Genomic DNA, 22,517 nt, shown 5'->3' on the forward strand with positions numbered 1-22,517 from the left:
AGTTGTTGCTTGCAGGCAAATGCTATTTCTTGCAGCTATTCCAGTGCACCATTGTTGCTACTTTGTCATGCTGTTGTTTGTAGTCAGTCTGTGTGATCTTCTTGCAGCAGCTAACTAGGAGGTCCACTGTTTCTTCATTGTTATTATAATTATTTGATTTTTTTTTATCCCGCCTCTCTCTCTCTCTCTCTCTCTCTCTCTCTCTCTCTCTCTATATATATATATATATATATATTCATTCATTCAGATTGGCCTGAAATTATCTTTGTGATTAATTACATTTATATTCTTAACTTCCTACTATGGCATACAAGACAGCATGCATGATTTCTCTACACAGAAACATGCATACACACTTGTATTTTATCCATATATCCATAGTGGATTTGACTATGGATGGCCTGGTTCGAGGTCACCTAATTTTCTTCATTGATGAATTAGGATTGGGACTATGGCTCTTCAATACTTCACCACTCAAACAACAAGACTGCACAGGATCTGAGAGCTAGTATACTAGTTGCCTATTTAATTTCTATTATTTGCTTTTTTTAATGATCTTACATGTCTTCATGTTGATCCCACCTCAGCTGTTCGCCACAGCTTCTTAGCTGTTTTGCCTAAAATTATGACTGACATTTCCATTTTGTGAACATGGGCAGATAAACTGTTTTTATATAACTGGCCAACCAACATTTTGATTCCTACAGAGCTTCTTCCAGGTATACGATTGCTGAAAGTACCAAGAACCAAGCTAACAGTCTAGATTTTTGTTGGGCACTAGTAATGATCTGAATCTGTATCTGTAACTGATACCCTCCAATTCTTTTGGACAACAGATCACATCAAGTCTGACCAGGCTGATGTGTTAGTTTAGGGAAGACAGGCTTATACCACACAGCACTGTTCCTTCTTTTGTGTGTCCTATATCTTCTTACTTTGTAAGTAAACTAGAAACTTTTCTGTCAGCTGAATAATTGATCCTGCTGACTATATAATGGGTAACATTCCTCATCATTATAAAGCTCATCTGTAGAGCACTCAGCTGTGTAATAGCAAATCACCCTGTATGTGCTCTTTTCCCACTGCAGAAGTGACTACTACACCTTGTAATATGAACACCCAGTGCCCTGATGGGGGTTATTGTATGGAATATGGTGGCAGTTACCTTTGCGTGTGCCATACAGATTATGGCACTAACCACAGTAAGTAAGACAGGGGCTCAGAGGATTAGAGGGTGCTCTGACTGTGAGGACCATGATGGGGGAGAGGAGAATTTCATGTAATGATGCCAATCCAGAGTTACCCTGGTTAGTGAAGATTAGGGGATAGGTTTAAAAGTGAAGGAGGGAGAAATGCAATCTTGGGAAATGCAATATAATTCACAGGAAATTTGGTTTGAATGCAAGGGGCATGTGGGTGACATGGTAGCATGGGAAAATAATGTGCAAGCAACTTGTGCCATCTTTGTTGCTGTTTATGCTTCTCATGCAAATTATACTTTGTCCTGCAAATGGTATAAAATTGGTGAAAATATCAGGTCAACTGTTAAGTATGGAGTTTGTAAATAGTAAGAAGGAGAACCTGATATATCTTTCTGCATTCTAAAAAAAAATCCTTCTCTGAAACTGGCATTTACTTGGCATCAGTGAGGGATTTTCTTTAAAATGAACATTAACATCAGAGAATTTTTTTTTCTGAGCCATGCTAAGAGTTAACTTTCCTCTCCTGCTGGTTGCAATTCTGACAATGATTAGCCATCTCTCCCTAGAGTACTACAAAACATCCAACCCCACCTCCAACTTGACCCTCTGTATATTTAAGATGATATCAAAATGCTGTTCCTATGTCTGCAATCTGAAACTTGGATTTCTTTATCTTGTATAGTTCAAGAATTAATCTCATGTTATCTATCTATCTATCTATCTATCTATCTATCTATCTATCTATCTATCTATCTATCTATCTATGAATGAAGCAAGGATGCATGGCCTAGAATATCCCTGGGCATCTGAATTCAAAGAGATGTGTACTTTTTTTCCATGTCATTTAATTGAGCTCCTTTCCATGGGGCAGGTGGGTTTTTCATTTAGCATCAGCCCATGTGAGGCCATGTCTGCTTTTCCAGCTGAGCCACCCTCTCCATGTGACTCAGAGCCCTGCCTGAATGGTGGATCGTGTGATGCTCATGAAGACTCCTACACCTGTGACTGTCCCCGAGGCTTCACTGGAAAATATTGTGAGAAAGGTACTTGCCAACATTGAGGTAGTTGAACAGAATCTATGTTCCCAGTCCTGCTTGGATGGGAGACAACTTTTTTCTCTCTAGAACAGGATTGGGTAAGAAATTGGTTGCAGGGATTTTTTTTTTCCTCTCCTATGACTGAACCAGTGCATGATTCATCCTGTGGCCAGCCAGATTTGGTTGAGACCATTGAAGGAGTATTCTGCCCTTAGAACATCCCTTACAGGATCCTTAGTGTTTCTGTATCAAAAAGCACCCAATACATTGGCCGTTGGAAAGTATTACATCTTGGGACGTGGTGTGTCTTAACAGCTAATCTAAGAAGGAAATACTGTATCTAGGGAGTGTTCAGTTGGAAGAGGGAAAAGTATGGTTTTATGGGGCAATCAGTATGGGAAGAGGAAAAGATAATTTGGAGCATCCATGTCCACATGCAGAGCACTGTTGGCAACTCCTTAAATCAAATACTTCTTTTCCTGGGATCAGCAGGCAGCCACACAAGACCCCACTGCTTCTTTAAGGAGTTGCTGACAGTTATTATCCAAGTGTCCCCACATGCTCCAGGGGGCTTTTCCCCTTTGTGTCTGGATCACCGTACAGCCCTTGTTTTGTATTTATCCTTTTTATGTCACTAGTAGTGACCTTTTCCAGTAATCTTTGTTCACAGTGTTCTAAAAAGCAAAACTTGGTTGTGAAGGGTGGCATACAAATTAATAAAAAAGTTGAAAAAGATCCTTGAATCAAGGGCCCACAAAATTTAGGTGTTAAAATACTGTTGTTCCAAGCTGCAATAACAAGATTTTTGTTAATTATCTCCTTTAATTGTAGTAGTTGCATTTCAAAAGTAGATTATATAGAGCCTGACTGATCAAATCAAAAGTCCATTTAGTGCAGCATTCTTAGCATTTATGCTTTTAGGAACAGTCTGGGGCATGGAGGAATTCTCCTGGTTTTTCACCTGCTGTTAGCTCTGATTTTGAGGTTCCTTAATAAAAGACTAATTTGAAATTTTAATTTAATATTAATTTATTTTTAATTTAATTTAATTTAATAATAGACTGACTTAAAACAGACTGATAGCTAGTGATGGACAAATTCCTTTTCAATGTCATCTAAATAAGGGGCAATTTCAATTTGAGAGAATGGTTTACTGTTTAGTTATGAATCCTATCTTGTCTTAGCTATCGTTCGTTAGTTGTTGTATCTGAAGCCAGATATGTGGCTTATTTATGGCTTGTGCTTGTACTCAGCTCACAATGTGGATATTGGCAAAATAAATAAGGAAAACCAATACCAGGTACTGAATACAAGAATTTGTCATTTGTTTGCCAGCAAGTCTAATGCCAACTTGTTCAACAAACCATTCTTAAAACAAAGCTCGCCTTAGCAATATTTGAATGAGTAATGTTATAGGTCGCAGAAATTGGTTTGGGTGAAGTATTTGGCTTTCTATCTTGAATTTATTCATAATCCACATCTGTGGATTGGTTACTGAAAGTTTAGGAATCAGTTTAATGGGACAAAAGGACTAGACAAGCAGCGAACAGCATTACTCCTTTCATCCCATTTGTATGGTTTGGAAGGTTTATTTTCCAAGGATATATAGCAAGTATTGTTACTTTTCTCTTGCCAGCAAGACCCAAATTGTGCAGCTCTGGACCCTGCCGCAATGGAGGGACCTGTAAGGAGTCAGATGGAGAATACCACTGCACGTGTCCCTACCGCTTCACAGGGAAGCACTGTGAGATAGGTACTCAATGGCATACCATTGTCCCTTTGGAAATGCTTGGAATTGTACACTATATAACTTACGTCTTTTTTTTTTGTAGGTAAACCTGATCCTTGTACCTCAGGGCCTTGTCATAATGGGGGCACCTGCTTTCATTATATTGGCAAGTACAAATGTGACTGCCTCCCTGGATATGCTGGACGGCACTGTGAGATAGGTATTGGAACAGGAGGAATCTTTATCCACTGGAGCATAATTGTGAACCAAAAGACTTTGCCTGTACCCTTTGGCCTGGACAAGAGGTTTGGGGTTGGGTTCTTTCACTCATTAGGCAGCAGTTTTTTTCTGCCCCAAAGAATAAAGCTAAAGAAGGGCCTACTTTGCATTAGTATTTAAAATAATTACCAACTCTCTCCCATGAGAGAATATTTTTAAATGGGCATTTATTGTGACTTTTAGAAAAATGTGATAAGCTTTTGATAACAATTTATCTCAATCAAGAGGATAGTGTCTGTCCCTCCAGCTGTTGCTGAACTACAACTCCCAACATCATTCACTTTTGACTTCTAGGACTTCAAATTCCACATTTGAACACAGTCCCCATCCATATCCTAATCCCCTGAAAGTTTCATAAAAATAAACACACACATGAAAAAGGGAGGGAAAGGTCATGTTCAAAAGCTTTAGTTTTCATGTTGCTTGTGTAAAACTGCAAAGATGTAGTTTAACAACTCTTACCTACTGCATGTGATAAACTTCTTTAGTAACTTCTGATAAAATTAATGACATCTGTACGGAAGAGAGGAAAGATGTAGAACAAGTTGATACTTGGCTAATGTAACTCTGTATTCACCTTAGTTTGTTTTTTAAAATAGGGTAATCTATGGGCCTTAATCTTTTGTATTTTACATCCCTCAAACAACCTGGGTCCTACTTCAAAACAAAAAGTTTACTTTTTCCAAGAAGGGCATTAATATGCTGTATAGGCATTCTGTTATTATATTGATTCTTTCATCATCAGTGTCATTATTATTATCATCATCATGAAAGCAGCATAAGAAGGTTTCAGCCATGTATACACTTTTTGGGCCCTAAGTCCCATTAAACTCAGCTAGATTTAAGTCGTGAGTAGGCTTCAAATGGAACTTGGTTGGCACTCCAAGACTCTCCCCACCTTACATATGTTTGCAAAAAATAACTTGACAGCCTTTTGCTTGAATGAACCAAAAACGATAGAAGAGAAAATAAAAAATGGGTGAAGAGTGAAAAGGAGATGCTAGATCTACCCCATAAGTGCCAAGTGACAGAGATATCATCATACTTCCAAGACTGAAAAAGGAGCTAGTGCTGGATACACCAATGTACCAGCACTACCACTTTCTTTGCCCCCTTCCAGCTGGCTCTTAGTTTCCTTGATCACCTTGCATGGGTTGTAAGTGCTTGGTCACTCTGGCAGGCTCAATTGTCACCTCTGGCTCCTGAATGACAGAGAAAACCCTAGAAAGGAGGTGGTTGGTGGACCAAATAGTTCAGAAAAGGAAGCAAAGTGGATGTAGAGTGGAAACAGCTAGTTCAACTATTGCCTGGCTTAAACAGCTGCAGTGTGTGAACAGAAAGACTGCACGGAGGCTCATATATGTTGGGAAACACAATCTGCAGGGGAATTTATCAGTTTGCCCTTGTTCCACCTAGACTGCTTCTGTGTACTATCAATAGCACACCCACCACTGGCTAAGAAATACTGGTTTAAATATTGGGTCAGTATATCCGCAATAACTTGGTGAATGCGTATAATCAGAATACAGGTTGTTCTGCAGTTTATTTCTTCCAAAAAGAGGCTACTTCCTGCATAGATAATTAATAATTTAATGAAATGTCTTTTTTAAAATATCAGATTCCAGGAAATTTTAAATTATGGCTTTGCTTTGCAGATTTAAGCAGAGACTAAGCTATATTAATGATTAAGGCATTGGACTGAGATCGGGAGACCCAAATGCAAATCTCCACTTGTTTATGGGGCTCATTGGGTGACTTAACCCAGCCCTTCATAGTATCATTGTGGTGGGGGAAAGTAAGGGGAGTCTCACCATGCACTGCATATTGAGCTGTCAGAGAAAAGGGGGATATAAATGTAATCACAACAAAAACTACCTAAAGGGTCTTCTGTAATATCTCAATGGACATATGATATTATTGGATAGGGTCAGACTCATGCTCCTTCAGCCAGCCAGCCAGCCCCTCCCTCCCTTTTTCATGCCCTGGGATGCCCAGGCAAGTCTAATGTGAGTGTTCCATGTCTTTTCTTGCATTGAGAGAATGTTTCAACAAACAGAGCCTCCATCTAGCCTCCAATTCCTGCCATTAGTGAGATGGCATTAGTAACCACTTATGTTAAGGTCCTTCATAGATGCTTTTGTAAGCCCTGTTTTGAATAGGAAATGGAACAGTTTACCATGTTGGAATGGAATCTGTTTTACAGCTCCTTCTCCTTGTTTCCTGCATCCATGTAAAAATGGGGCCACTTGCGAGGATCTTGGCAACAGCTATGACTGCATATGCTCCACAGGTTACACAGGAAGACACTGCCAATCAGGTAACATTAGAAAAGCATAACACACCCTAAAGAAAAGAACTTTCCTTATTGGAAAAGATAATAATTGTCACCATGAGATGTTATCTGTGCCAGGAAAGAGGGCAGTGCCTGCATTTTTATTAAACAAAGTACTGGATTTCTTTTTTGAATAAAAATCATCAGTGTTCTAGAATATTCTAGTTCACATATTTTTTATTTTCAGAAAAAATGTAATTAGGAACTGGCAGCACAGCCAGGGTAAGGCATGCTGGAATTCACAGCCCAGAGCTTTGCAAAGAATTTGCTTTCCCCTCAGAGACCAGGGAACTAGAGTTTGTATCCATATTGATTAGAAGTTGTGCCAAAACTTGCATTCGTAGCATTCTTTAAATAAGCATGCAGGTATGGTTGCATTCTTTTGGAAGCCAGTAGCTGAAAGCTACAATAATATACCTTTTCCAAAATAACTCTGTACTCACGCATGAATATGCCTTTATATTTACAGATGATCACCCAGGAGGCTCATCACTGTGAGGCCTTTATTTATGCAACTTAAAGACTATAATGGCATCCATTGCTCTCTGGTCTTTCTCCTACCACAGACCTCACTGTCTTTCTCTCTGTCTGTCTCTTTTTTTTTACTTTAGAGATTGACTGTGGTATCCCCAGTGAAGTGAAGTATGCTCAGGTAGCATTTAACTCCACTAAGATGGGCTCCTTGGCAACATATCACTGTGCTCTCGGATATATTCTGAGTTCCCAAAACAGCCCTCGCCTATGTACGGCACAAGGTGTCTGGAGTGATCCACCAGAGTGTAATGGTAATTTGATTCACTGTCTGTCTGTGTGTGTGTGTGTGTGTGTGTGTGTGAGAGAGAGAGAGAGAGAGAGAGAGAGAGAGAGAGAAAACAGTTCTCTGTCAACTTCGAACAACCATTTCTCTTGAGTTTTATATTTCAGCACAACTATACTATTCTGTAACAATTAAATTGAACATATTAATCTTGGGAGAATGATTGAATGAAATCAATCCTCCTTTTGATTTCTATAAATATTTTTTTGTTATTCTAAAAAAAAAACCTTGGAGACTGCTATACTTCTATAGTATAGAAGTCTGCTAGACTAATGATTAGCCTGGCTAGGGATTAAGAAGGTTGAAGTCTAGTACATTTGAAGAGTACCATATTGAAGAATGCTATCATACGCAGTTAATAATAGCTGGGAGAATATAAACTTGTATCATTATCTGTAGCATCTGGATGGACTCAGGTTTGCAGGTATTTTGAAAGCTGGTATCTTGATTTATTTCCATGTGTGTCAATATATGATATACATATATGAATATACATATATAAAATAGGTTCCTTGCACAAAAAATGATTGCCTTACCATTTCTCTATCTCAAGGTAAAGGTAGAGAAATGAAAGACTTTTCAGTATAGGACTTTTTTTCTCATGCATCTTCCCAATTTTGTACCTGCTTTTTACTGTTAAAAGGGAATATCCTAAATATGGGAGACTTGTTATAAAATTGCTAGGACAAGAGGTTATCCAGGATCAGACAACATGGTGCTCTACAGTTTTTTGGACTATAGCTCCCCCAGCCTGTTGCCATGAGCCATGCTGGCCAGGCCTGATGAGAGTTAAAGTCCAAAATGTTTGCAGAGTATCAGTTTGCCTACTCCCGTTCTAGGCAGTTTAGTTCGGGCAATGCTAATGATCTCAGTCCTGCATTATGTCCAGCAATCATAGCTCATGTGAACTGAAGAAAATTATTATGTCCATAATTCTTGACAGAAGAATAAGAAGTAAGATAATGCTGATAAGCCTGCAAGACATAAAGATTGAATGGTTAGGGTTCTGTGATGGAATGGAATTATGAAGGCCAGACTCAGGGAGAAAAACATTTTCTTTCATCTCCTGAGGCATGAGGGAGAGATAAGAGGATGAGACTGGCACCTCCCTGAGGAATTCACAATGTTGTGGCTGGCATTACTTGGAAACTGGGGTTTCAGTCTGGGAAGATTCTTGCTAGAGGTTATAGCTAATAAACATTGCTGGACTGAATTTACATGGTTTCTTGGAGTTCCTTGGGCTAGACCTGACATCAATCTTCCCAGACTCTAACCCCAGTTCCCAAGTAATGCCAGCCACAACATTGTGAATTCCTCAGGGAGGTCCCAGTCTCATCCTCTTATCTCTCCCTTATGTCTCAGGAGATGAAAGAAAATGTTTTTCTCTCTGAGTCTGGCCTTCATAATTCCATTCCATCGCAGGTTCATTGTGAAGGAGAAGCAACTCCCTTCATTACCCTATGCAAATAATAGGAAACTCCTGCTATCTACTGTAATCAGTGGCACTACAGGTTCTTGGTGTAATATCTTTAACTTCAAGAATCACTGAACTATGTAAAGCAAACATTCTGGGCTTGCTGCTCCCTGAGGCACAGCTTTGTGTTTATAAGGATGCCTCTACCTTAGAAGCTGTTCAGTCTAAGTTTCTGAAAGCCACACTTCATGTCCCTCATCCAAATGCCCTTGTTCAGTTAGAGCTTGGCTGCATTTCTCTGGGGCTGGCCTGTGACTCTGCCATCTCAGATTTTGGCTGAAACAATTTTGGGGGGGGGGGGGTGAGTTCCTGGTTCACCACATCCTACTGGGTAGGTTTTCCTCATCCCTGAAGAAACAGATTGACTCCAATCTGGCATACAGTGACTTCTCGCTCCTGGCAATATCGTTACTTGGCCCAGATAAAGCCTTAATTGAATTTAAACAGAGAATTTGGGATTTAGACCTACAAAATGATAGGGTTAAAATCATGCACCCTTATTATGGAATAATTGCAGATTCTCCATGGACAATTCCTAGTTACCTCTATAACATCTTACATGTTCCACATAGGGGATTTTTAAAATCTTGGTTCAGATTGGTGCACTACCTAATATACTAATCTCCCATACAATAACTATATGTGTGTTTACTCTGATTCAGAGGTTGAGTCTGTAATCCATGTATTGTTACTGTCCATTGTACCACCCATGATGTCTGTCACTTATAAACCTGATTGTCAGAAATTTTAGTTGTGTCTCTGATCAAGAAATTACAATTGTCCTTCTGCAAGGTTATAAAGGTTGCTAAGCTTCTAGCAATGGCTATGGCTTGCAGAAGTCAGTTGGTACCTTCTTTTCATTTATTGTTTCAGGTTTGATTTTTCTATATTTTAAATGTTGTACGTGTGTTTTATTGGTGTAGAGCAAGGAGAAAAGGTAGGTAGGAAGGAAGGAAGGAAGGAAGGAAGGAAGGAAGGAAGGAAGGAAGGAAGGAAGGAAGGAAGGAAGGAAGGAAGGAAGGAAGGAAGGAAGGAAGGAAGGAAGGAAGGAAGGAAGTCATTAATCACATTTCTTATGTCAGTGCACATAATAACCAACACTGATTCCTCCCCACAGTAAAACATTGCTAATAAAATTGCCAAAGGGAGGTAATTCTTCTTAAAGAAGGGATGAAGCATTCACTCCCCATTGTGTGTGCTTCAAGTGTACTAAAACATCAAAAGATCTGTCACAGAACTTAGGAAACTGCCTTCTATGGTGACATTGTATACATAGATATAAGGTCCATCTGTAACTTACTATGGTCACTTGTACTGACTTGTAGCAGTTCTCCAGTATTTTGGGTGGCATATCTCCTAGTTCTACTTTGGGTTGTCAGGATTTGAATCTAGAAACTTTTGCATACAGAGCATGGCTCTTCCCATCCCTATGAAATGTGTTTTGGGGAGAAGAGCAGATACTGCAATTGTTTTCTCCTTTTTGTCTATTTAGCTATCTCTCTCAGAAATCAAAATTCCCTGTGTTCTGATGGGGGGGGGGTTGTTTTTAAAATGCACAATTTCTGATGTTCAAGCTAATGATACCCCCATATCTCTATACTTACAATTTCGGAAACAGGAATGTAGCAGTCTCTTTCCAGATGCTTTCTAGACATCAGATTTTCCATTGCAAATGGGTGATGGCTGCTTCTTCTGCCTTCTCTTACAGAAATTGATGAGTGCAGATCTCAACCCTGTTTAAATGGGGGGTTGTGCAAAGATCAAATTGCCAATTTCCTTTGCTTATGCAAAGCTGGCTATACAGGAAACAACTGTGAATTGGGTAAGAGAATATGTAAATATATTTGCCAGGAAATTGTTTAATGTCATTGTTTATTAGTATTGTTCATTGGGTCACAACTCTATTAATGCCTTGGAATCCTGTTGCATATATGATCTCAAAAGTAGGGCTACCACATAAGTGGTGCCAAAATCAAAGTGACCACTAGGAGATGACAAAGAGATTCAGAAAACCCTGACACTTTCCTACCATCCAGTGCTCATCCAATTTTTGCAGCCCATATATGGTAGCCATACCTGAAAACTTTCCTAAAAAAATATGTGGTAACAACTTGACAAAAGGCTATGAAAGAATGGGCAAGATAAAAATTGGGGTGAGTTGCTATAGCCAGGTCCTCCTGCACTAGGTAAGGCTGTACTGGGTGCACCAGCTGAAGCTGGACAGAGGCCCTTCTAGCCACAACTTCCACTTGCTTTTGAAGCGGAGCCATGATTCCAGAAGGGCTCCCAAATTGCAAACCTGTTTTGGAATTTAGAAGACCCTGGATGTAGTAGATATATTTATTTTGGCAACTGCCCAATCTTTTCAGTCATTATCTGAGTAACTATCAGATGTATCAAACTACAGTTCCCAGAATTCCCAGCCACCATGAGTAGTTCAACATATCTGGAGTATACCAAGTTGAATAAAGCTATCTTAGGTCAGAGATGTTGGCATATTGTGTGAGACAGCTGTATTTGGGGGCAGGGGTGCAGTGAGGATAGCAAAGTATAATATTTTATTCATTTTTCAGTGAGTTATTTAGTTCACACAACTGTCTGTTCCTTCTTATGCAACTTTTCGTCTTCTTTGCTTGCTAATTTTCTATGGGGAGGAAATGTACTTACCTAGAAAAGCATTCCATCATGCAATTAAATACTCAGCCTATATTTCCTTCCCCAACAGACGTAAAGTGGCAATATTTTATTTGCATGTATTTTAGGGAAGACATTTTTAACACACTTCAGGATAGGAAGAACTATTAAACCTTTGAGCAACTCTGCTTTAGAATACTATGTTATATGATTCACCTGTATCTTTAAACCATTCCAGCTCCTTTCAGATCTGGGACCCTTTCAGATCTCTTGCCTGAATGCATGGAGGCTGGAGAGGGGCAGGAAGAGGTCTTCAGGCAAGCTCCTGTTCTTTCTCCATAGCGAGCTCCTCACATGTTCAGAAGAGCTCAAGGAGTCTCTCAGGGTTCTTCCTATGAAGGAAGAGCTCTAAGTAAATAAGGAAAACAAAAAGATCACTCTCCAAATGGCCAAAATAGATCAGATTAAAATGGAAAATTAAAGTACATTCCATTTAAATGCAGTTTCACAATCATTATGCACCTGACGTCCAGATGTTGGGAATAATCTTAATATCTAGATTCATGGTTGTAAAATATCCCAGTCTCAAAATAAGATTTTTATAAGCTGGGTCCCAGCTGAATAGTTGTTCTTTTTGCCCCTTGCGTGGATCCTCTTGTTCAGTTTGAATAGGAAAGTGGAATTTAAATTGAATAAGCAAGTAAAAGATTACTTAATACATTGCATTTTTAATGGTAATTAAGCTTCCACTGGACACCATTGAAAGAATCTAGTACTATCATTTAAATTTAGTCTCTACTTTGTATTAAAAAAAAGTAGAGAGAAAAAGATTAATTCCCAAATAACATTAGGCTTTGGAAAAACTAATGGCTGAGGGAAAATATTTATGCACACAAAATAACTAAAGTTATATTTGCGGGATGCAGTGTGCCATGTCCCTCCACCCTAGAAAACACCCTTGAAAAGCTGTAAGTGCATCTTTTCCCCAATGTCTAGAATTCCCATGAGCCCACCTGTAGGCCAAGCAGGTTGGGAATTCTAGGAGTCATGGTCCCAACACTTCTGGAAGGTGCTCTTTTGGAGAAGAAAGAGTTGGGGAGAAAAAAGCCACACATAGAAGGATATTTTTTCTTGCATTGCTGAATAGGTCTTTATGGCCCAGGGAAAGTTGGCAAAAAGCAGTTTTGATGATCATCTCTTTCATGAGAGTGTTTTCTTTAAACTTGCTGAATTGAGCAATGGGAGGACTACATAACTTCCCATTATCTTCTTAGATATGAAAGTTCTGTTTTCAGATGACAGAAATAAAGGCAAAACCCCAATCTGTTCATACAACTGAGGTAGAATTCTCAGCCCTCTGAGAAGAATGGGAAGAACTAGTGCTGGGAGCATTGCAAATAATTTATTAAGGAATGAAGGGATGCAAGCTTGAAATAATGCCATTGTTAACAAGGGGAGGGGACCTCAGTAGATGAAAGTAGCAAAGTATTAACCAAACAAAAAGAAAGTTTGGTTATAAAATGGTAGCTAATACATTCTACAGTACTTTTTCAAATTACAAAATAATCTCAGGACATTCCTTAACTATTGGATGCACTGAATTATATTTATACCTGTTTCTTCATTGGGCTCTGATCCAGACCTGTTAGCAAAATAAATGATGGCCTCTTGTTCAGCCAGTTCACTCCTTACAGAACTGTGACTATAGGCATTCACCTACTGTGAGCAAGTACTATCTACCTTTGCTTGAGTCAACATAAAAAAACAACAGCGTGAAATTTGCTGCTCCCGTTGGCAGCCCCTCTGTTGTATCTGTTCATTCCTGGATGGGGTTGTCCTGTTCTTCTCTGGCCTTGCTGCTGTCCCTTTTCAACATGTCATCAGACAATAAGGAAAGCATTGACAATCAGTGCATTGAAGCAGGAATGGCAAATCAGACTGGGCTCCCCATTTGGGTACCACCTTTTTTCTCCGTGTGTGTGTGTGTGTATGTGTGTGCCTTCTAGTCAGTCTTGTCTCCTGGTGACTATTTGGACTAGACCCTACAGTTTTCTTGGCAGATTTTTGGAAGTGGTTTGCCATTGCCGTTTTTCTAGGGCTGAGAGAGAGTGACTGGCCCAAAGTCACCCAGCTGGTTTCGTGCCTATGTGTCCTCCTGCATTCTGCAGCAGCCACTGCCTGGCCCTGTTCATAGTGCCAGCCATATGTGTGCCCTCCCACACTCTGCAGCAGCCACCCCCTGCCTGGCCACACTCACGCTACACTGCAGCAGTCACCTCCCTCACCTGGCTGCACTCTGTAGCACTCACCCACCTGCCGGCCAACTTGTGAGCCACCTGAGACTTGTGACTTTGTGCTGGCTTCCCCAATGATTTTGCCTGTTGCAAGCCAGCAGGAAGTTGCAAGCTGGTCCTCGCTTAACAGCCAGTGATCCTCGCATAACAACGGCAGCAAGGACTGCCAGGATTGCTATCCCTAAGCCATATGGCCACGTGATGTCATGCTTTACGACCACATCGCTTAGTGTCAGAAATTTCGGTCCCAATTACCAAGCGAGGACTACCAGTAATCACAAAAAGTACGACTATTGTATCTTATGGTAGAGATACATTTCAGGATATCCTTAAAGTGCATTAGCAGTAGCATGTCCCTTCTTCCTGGAATGAAATTGTAGAGATCTGGTCCTCTCTCCTCTACTTTGTTGGAAATCTCGAGTGAAATTGGTGTCAAACATAGCTGGAAAGTGAGAGGTATGAAAGGAAATCAAGAGACACAATACTAATGGAGAGGAGAAAATGCTGGGAGAGAAATGTCTGCCATGAAGACTAACTAGTAACCAGAGGGGGGGATGTACTCGCACCTCCCAACACTCTCAAAACAACTTCTAATTACACATTGGACATTGTAAGGATAAGGGGAAAAAATATACTTTTATACTAGTGCAGTTTATGGCAGTTTAAGGCTGTGTCAGACTGCGAACATGACAAGAACAACATTGAGAGGCAAAGTGGGGAATTGTTGTCAAGGCATGGTTGTACTATGGTTATGGGCACATAAGGACAAGGCATATGGGCCAGTCATTCTTCCACAGTCATAAATGACACCCTGTGGTTTTGCTTTTTGGAGACTCCTAGGAATTCAATTGTTACAATTATTTGTCAGTTGCAATTAAGTAGGGCTGTACTCATATTCCTTGGGATACAATGTCTGTCATCCTAAAGCATATCCTCAGCTAGAGCAAAGGGAGGTATCTGTCTGAGCTGCTTCTGAGTGTTATCTGTCTCTTGTGGGCTTTTTACCCCTCATTGCCCTAGCAAGGATCTTGCATATCTCTGTCAAGGTCATCTTCCTACTCCCTACAACAGTGTTTCTCAACCTCAGCAACTTTAAGACGTGTGGACTTCAACTGACAGAATTTCCCAGCCAACAAGGGGATTCTGGGAGTTGAAGCCCACCCATCGTAAACTTGCCAAGGTTGAGAAACACTAGTCAAGTCCATGCAAAAATGGTGGAATCTGCAAAGATTAGCCAGGATCATTTATCTGCCATTGTTCTGAAGGCTTCACTGAGACATGGAGTGAAATGTGTAAAAAATGAATGAATGGATATTGTTCCTAGAACTTCCAATATTACTTCTTACTAACAATGGAAGATAAACATCTTTATGTCATTTGATCTGTCTTAGTATGTTTTATTCAGTACACTTAACTATCATAGTAAAAAATCATAGTTATTTAAAGAGGTTATTCCTTCTGACATTGTAAGGCAGGTTGTTGTTGTTTTCTATAACCAGTTCAGCTGCTGCAGGTTGCCTAAGCCTTGGAGCCCATCTGCACACAGCAGTATAAATTAGAACATATCATTGCTCCTATTCTTAGAAAATGCTATTTGGAGACTTACAGACTTTATACTTTCTGATAGAGATTTTAGGTGGCATGAAGTGGTCACCTAATCATCTCACTAAGGATGATGGTAATCTGCAGTGACTAGCTATGTTGAGCCAGCTGTGATATATTCCTATTATTTTCAGACTTTGTGTACATCTCCCCTGTCATGAGGCCGTTCATTATGGACAGTCAGATTGTCATTTTAGAAAGTCACCTGAGTGATGTATTTCTTAATGAAATTGAAAACCCCTGGAAAGGTTGCTAAAACCAAATTTGAAATTGCACAGTCAGCTGGGCCCTATAAGTAGCTTTATTCTTAGGCTTTCTTGAATAGAAAGAATAGTGTCATCATCTGACATGAATTTCCTCCACCAATTTCGTGCTTATTAAGAAGAAAATATATATTATCTGGATCCAGCCAGGGTGGGTTTTCAGTTTATTCACTGCACTACAGCAGGCATCTTTGTAAGGGGCTATCCACCAGAAGCAGAGTCATCTTCTTAATTCCATGTGACACCTCCTACAGATATCTGAGTGAGTGTATTTATGCTCCCCAGAAGTGGATGCCTGTAAATCAAACCCATGTCGGAATCAAGGAAGTTGTGAAAACCACAGTGGTTCGTACCTGTGTGTCTGCCCAGAGGGCTTCTTTGGCTACCATTGTGAGTCAGGTAAAGTAACATGAAATGCAAAGGCCTTTAGTAAACTCAAAGGTTCTTGCTCACTTTCCAAGAAAGTAAATGGAGTGGGTAAATACAGGAGCATTTTAATGAAGAAGTTCAATCTTCCCTTGACAAACATTTTCACTTTCATCTGTATAAACTGTGGTTCTCAATGGATTATTTTGCCCTTCTTTCCTAGTTAGTGATCCCTGTTTCTTCAATCCATGTGGAAATAGAGGTTACTGTCTGCCCAGTAATGAATCTCACATCTGCACCTGCAAAGTGGGCTATACTGGAAGGAATTGTGAGAAAGGTAATTAAACTAAAAAGCTGAATCTACTATTAGTCATGCTCATCCTAGAAAATAGCAATTGTATGAATTAAATACCTTTTTCTCCTCCTTTTCTTCACTTGGGATGAACAAGATCTCCTTCCTAGTTTCATCTCAACAATTTCAATTGCTGGATGGAATTTCATTAGGAAAGTGTCATTGATTTTAGTATAGATGCTGTAATTGCAAAAACATCTTCTCATAATGTTTTTATAGATTCTTCTGAGGTAGCTGAATTCCATTATTTGACCTTCCTTTCCCAGTTTTCCTTCCAGGTATATTGTAATGTTGGCCAAGGAATTATGGGGATGAAAACCTTTACATTGGGATGGCACAGTGGTGTTCAGGGAGGAGGGGTGTTAAAAAAGTCAGGATGGTCACAGCAGCACAAAGTCCCATCCCTTTGTATATACATATGATGCTGACGCACATACAAAATGGCTGGGGCTTTGATTGCATTGTTGCAACTGCTATTGTGACTTTTCACACACACACACACACACACACACACAGAACAGATGCTCCTAGTAAATTGAAGCAGTCTGTTATAAAATATAACAAAATGGCTGTTCCCAAACTTGGGTGCCTCCAATATGACTAGGAATTCTGGAAGTTGTTGTCAGAAAGGAACCAGGCAGTAGAAAGTTAAACTACTATGTAACTGCTGCCAGTGGGAGAACATATTTGATCATGGATAGGGGAAGAAAAGAATTGCATCATTTAAATGAGTTATATATTCTTCCTTCTTTTTGTTGGCACTGACACCACGAAGAGCTGCTGCCACCAATGTCATTAAAGGTGGAAAAAGTGGAGGAGAATGGGTTGTCAATCTCTTGGCGCCCGCCCAAGGACCAGGCTGCCAAGCATATGATTGATGGCTACGCCGTGACGTACGTATCCTTCGACGGCTCTTACCGCTGGACTGATTATGTGGACCGAAGTCGTGCTGCCCACCATTTGCGGGCACTAGCCTCCGGCAAAGCCTACAATATTTCTGTCTTTTCAGTCAAACGCAAATCGAATAACAAGAATGATATCAGCAGGCCCATCATGCTCGTCACTCGTACTAGTGAGTAGCTCCTTTAGAGGAATAGAGTTGTGGGTATAGAAATGCCTGGCTGCAGTAGCTAGAATGCCATGTAAGCAGTGCTCAAGGATCCTCAAGGCATATTGCAAGATCCTTAACATATGCCACAAACAGCCTTCCAGAACCTGGCTACTCTCCCTGTGTCTTAGAGTTCCATAACCTACAACTAGCATGGACAGAGGGCACTTGGTTGGGGAAAGCTGTAAAATAAGAATAATGGAGCGCCATGTCTTTGGTTCTTAGTAGAAATTTCCTGTATACCAGTCTAGCATCATTAAATTTAGACATGCTGCTTATCAGAAGAATGTTGGAAATGAACCAAGTAACATAGGAACAAAAGGAAAAATGCCGCATTAGTCTTCTCTTGTTCTCCAAATATTTATTCTCTTATAGCCACAATCTGTAAAAGTCAAAGTTGCCGCAAATAATTTGCAGTGGAAGTTAACAAAACTATCATTTCATCAGCCCACCCCCCACCCAAATTGTAAATATTTCTTCTATATATGTCCTGATATAATTTAGGCTAGATTAGTCCAGATTAATTGCATTTTCAGACAATGCTTAAAATGCTCCCAAAAAGGATTCAACTGGCTGCTGCTTGCTAGCTTGTGATATTTAGATTTCCTTAATTGTAATAAACAAACAATTTTTTTAAAAAAAGATGCTGAAATATCATGCTTGATAACTTATTAGTGTCCTTTGGATACAGAAAGTAAATTAATTTTGATTATTACCTTTAAAGATATAGATTGTGTGGGGGAACTATTTTCAAAGCTTATATGTGCTTCACTGTTTCATACCTGTCTTTCACAGTGGTATTTGGGATTATTTTTTTTTCAAAAAAGAGTCCTGGATGAATAGCACTGGGAGTGAGAGAGAGAATTCCAGATATTATTAATGAATAGAATTCCATATAATAATAGAGAATACAATGGTTTAAATTGTTTTTAATTGGGTAGACAAAATAGACACAAGCAAAATGACTTTTCAGAGAATCTGCTCTTCTTCCCCTCTTCCATCCCGATTTTTAGCAATATAATGTGTCAGGATAAATTAAGTGCAATTGAAAGAGAGCATACTGATGAAAGAAAAGCATATCATACCCGTATAAAACAAGAGCACAGGTGAAGCAGTAGACAGTGAAGTGCCCTAGGCAATGCTGCTAAACTTGATATTCTTTTTTTAGTCTAGGAAAATAAGAGGAAAGTATTTCTTCCTTAAGGATATGAACTGATAAATCCTGAAATGAACTACTCTGAGGGATGACTGATTGCATTTGTTATTATTTTGCAATGGTATTACTAATGTTCACAATTAAAGAGGACTCTTGCTTTGACCTCTTCTAAGAATTTGGTGCTGCCTGCAGTCTGGGTTAGAAGGCCTTAATACTAAGCACATGTGACACTTAATTAACTCTTGCAGGACCATGCATACATTCCTTAAACTGTTGAAGGAGCTGGGAGCTTAAGAGAGAAGACAAATGTCATTCTGCAGCATTACCTCCTCTAAAAATATTTTCACCCTCCAACAGCTCTGCTGGAATTGGATTGAGCTCTAATGAGAGTTAATGTGGGCAAGTCTTTATTTGCATTGTTCAGAATCTCACTAACTTGTATTGATCTTTTACTTAAAACATTTTACAGGCCAAGGCTTTTTCAAGTGTTATCTGTGTTGCTTTATAGCCATAATGATACAGATTTTTTTTAAATCTACATTATGGCTGTTGCTACTCCAAAAGGCAGAGTAGGAACCAGTTGGATCAATAGAGTTGCTATACCAATGAAATATTTGAGTGACTGAATGTTTATGGGTGATAGAGCTCAAGTTTGACTATTTTTCTGTAGGCTTTTGACTTCTGCTGGAATATGAATGCATAAGACACATGAAAGTCCCATGCCAGTTCGTACATTTGTTCTAGGAACTTCCCTGCTAATGTCAGTTACAGACCCATAGCATTAAATTAGCTCCACAGAAAGTTGCTGAATTGATGGCACTATAGTTCATGAATTTACATTTTCTGTGCTCTTATGCTTTTGGCTGATTGGTGAAAGCAACTTTCCCCATTGGTCCCCTCCAGAAGTTTGGAAATTACAATTCTCAGGAAGTCAGGAATACTAGTCCCAATGCATAGCACCAGGTTGGGGGCAGCAGAACTATAGTTAGTTTTTTAAAAGAATAATTGTGTGTATTCATGAAATATCTTGTTGCTAGTCTCAAGTACAAGCCCCAGACTGAGGCTTTTCTGGAAATTGGTATAAATTGTGGGCATATCCTTTCTACACCACTCACTTTTCACTAAGCATCTTTTGATGAGAAGCTGAAAGACCTAGCCAAAAGAACCTTGAATTTCTTGGCTCTAGTAGACTTTGGTAAATAAGAGGCCTCTTGGGCCCTGTGAAGTATAGGTTGGGTCTTACTACTGAATCTGTTGGCCCTCCTGAAATGGGCTGCGGTCCTTGGAGCTGTGAGTTCAGTCACCTGTGTTTTAGATCCAGGATCCTCCTGGTTGATTAAGGTCTCCCAGGAGGTAAACTGTGGCTGAGTCCATGCAGTGGTGAATGCTCTTCTGTGGGAAGGGGTGATTCCACCTGCCTTGAAAGAGATGGTTGTTCATCCCCTCTTTTGTCCAGTCTCCAGTCTTCCTTTTAGGGAAGATGGTTAGCTTACAGCTTCAGAGGGAAGGAGGAAGCAGAATAACTGGAACCCTGTCAGTCCAGGTTCAGGCCTGATCATAGTTCTAAGACAGCATTGATCACACTTGTCAGTGACTTTCGGCAGACTTGCACGGGGGTAGTGCATCCATCCTGATTCTCTTTGATCTCTCAGTGGCTTTCAGTACCATCAATCATTGTATCCTTCTGTGGGGATGGGACATGGGAGGCATGGTATTCTGGTGGTTTTCCTCCTTTCCCTGGGGATGGCTCCAGTTGATGTTGGAGGGTAGAGATTGAGCCCCAGGCCGCTGCTTTCTGGGGTGTGTCAGTGCTTCACTCTCTTCCCACTCCTTTTTAACATCTACATGAAGCTGCTGAGTCAGGTCATCCATCTATTGACATGGGGTATGGTATCATCAGTATGCTGATGATACTCAGATTTACATCTCTGTTTTGGTTTTACCAGGTGATACCACCAAGGTTCTTTCCCAATGCCTGGAGGCTCTGGGGGTTTGAATGGGAGAGATGGGTGGCCATATAAATCAAATAAATAAATACTTGATAATTGACTGTGTCACAGCTTCTTGAGGGAGACCTTTTATTATAGAATAAAATGCCTTCTCTCCAGTATAGTTGCAAGATGCCATGTAGTGTACTCCCAGAAAAGGAGGGTGCATTCTGTTGCAAAAGTCCTGTCAAAATCCCATAGGAACCTTTGCCTTCTGTAGAAAACTACTGAAATAGGAAGTAGGCTTCTGGTAGGACTGCTTCTTGAGGAAGATCAAGTGGGTGTGTTGTCAGTTGCAGTGAGTTGTAACAACCTCTTGCAATTCCCTTCTCTCATCCTAACAGGACCTCACCCAGTAGAAGGATTTCAAATAGCCAATGTGACTGCCACTACCATTACTGTGCAATGGGCTCTTCATAAGCTCAAACATGCCACAGTCAGCAAGGTGCGCCTGTCCATACGGCAGCCAGAGGATGTGGAGGATCATGCTGTAGAATTAAACAATACTGTGACCAAACACACATTTTGGTGAGCAAGATGTAAAATATATACTGGGATGGAAGAAGGGAGGTAATGGTGAATAAACAAAAGTAGTCCAGAGAGGTTTTTTGTAACTTAGCTAATCAGCTGGCTTGATTGAGCAGCAAAGATTAGACCTGTGCAAATCATTTAATGAGTGAAGCACCTCTCTAAATCCACTCCTGAAAGTCCCAGTGTAGCCGCTTGAAAATTGGCATAGCTGCTTCAAAGACCTCCTGGGCTTATTGGGGCATTATCAAATTATTTCCATAGGCCTAGCTCAGATTAGAAAGTATTTCTTGCTTAGATTTTTTTTCTGCAGTGTAGGAACTATACTGTATGAACTCTTTATCAAGAGTTTATCTCTAAACTTTATCTCTTTATCTCTAAAATTAGCTCTAGAATTCCATAATAAAGATGCCCGAGGGAAAGACAAGTCAACAAGACCAAGATGCATGAAAAATTAGGAAAATTTCAGTGAATTCCCTTATCCTATCTAAATCCACCTTTATTCCCATTAAATTAAATATTAAAACTCCTCTAATTAGACAATTGAGGCATGGATGTGGCAGAAAGTTGGAATTGGCATTGATCTCAAGTATTTATTTTATATTCAATAGCCATATACACATATTTGCATAGTTTATCTAAGTTTCTGACTCGTCAGTGGTCAATACGGAATAGCATATTTTTTCTTCCAAAATCGTACCATCTGATTGAGATTTATTCATCATATCTAATTATCCTTCCATTAGGGACCTTCAACCAGGACAGAAGTATCTTATCCACATGTGGACCTTGAGTGGCTTTAGTAGCAATGATCAACCCACAGAGAGCTTTGCTACAGCTCCATTCTATGTCTGGACTCGTGAGTCTGACTGAACATTTCCTGCTTGCTTCTTGCTTCTTGCTTTGCCATCTTTGTTATTTATAAACCAATTAAAACAACAGAGCAAAACCAGTACTCCTATAACTGTTTGTACTGCCCTTGTTGCTACTATGGGAGAGCATCTGACTAATTTTTCCTCTGATTCTGATTTGAATGATCATTTATTTCTAAGGAAGGAAGGAAAGAGATATATTTTTTCATTTCTAGTACTTGTGGAGGCATTTCTTTTCCTTGTCCTCACATATAAAAAACTGAACAAACTTTTCTTCTATTTGTACAGAGAGCATACTACAGTTTAATAGGTGGCATTAGCTTCATAGTACTGCTAAAGATGAAACAACCCCTAATTGTTGAAGTCACACTATGAAAATCATTAAACTCTGTTCTGCATGCAACTTCCTCCAAAGTAAGAGTCTGGAAACTAAAGGAGAGAGTGACTTATCTTGCAGGTCAATGGTATTCAGTTGGAATGAACC

The 22,517-nt window shown here is 39.8% G+C and overlaps 1 protein-coding gene across 5 annotated transcripts in view; it reads left to right on the forward strand.

The window, feature by feature from the left end:
- Positions 1-22,517, forward strand: part of SNED1 (sushi, nidogen and EGF like domains 1) — a 72,021-nt gene that overhangs the window by 38,474 nt on the left and 11,030 nt on the right. For 2 of the 5 annotated variants that reach the window (XM_025166238.2, XM_088132624.1), the window contains 12 exons: positions 1,089-1,202; positions 2,126-2,245; positions 3,876-3,992; positions 4,072-4,188; positions 6,451-6,564; positions 7,191-7,364; positions 10,579-10,692; positions 15,949-16,062; positions 16,253-16,366; positions 17,157-17,453; positions 20,978-21,161; positions 21,908-22,020. In XM_025166238.2, the coding sequence (XP_025022006.2) occupies positions 1,089-1,202; positions 2,126-2,245; positions 3,876-3,992; positions 4,072-4,188; positions 6,451-6,564; positions 7,191-7,364; positions 10,579-10,692; positions 15,949-16,062; positions 16,253-16,366; positions 17,157-17,453; positions 20,978-21,161; positions 21,908-22,020 (1,692 nt within the window). The remainder of the gene's footprint in view (positions 1-1,088; positions 1,203-2,125; positions 2,246-3,875; positions 3,993-4,071; positions 4,189-6,450; positions 6,565-7,190; positions 7,365-10,578; positions 10,693-15,948; positions 16,063-16,252; positions 16,367-17,156; positions 17,454-20,977; positions 21,162-21,907; positions 22,021-22,517) is intronic. The other 3 variants (XM_088132621.1, XM_088132623.1, XM_088132622.1) reach the window with 3 other exon arrangements.

Source organism: Python bivittatus, unplaced genomic scaffold, assembly GCF_059951505.1.
Source record: "Python bivittatus isolate LINGU-HERP-01145 unplaced genomic scaffold, Pbiv_v1 ctg000980_np1212, whole genome shotgun sequence".
NCBI classification, from domain to species: Eukaryota; Metazoa; Chordata; class Lepidosauria; order Squamata; family Pythonidae; genus Python; species Python bivittatus.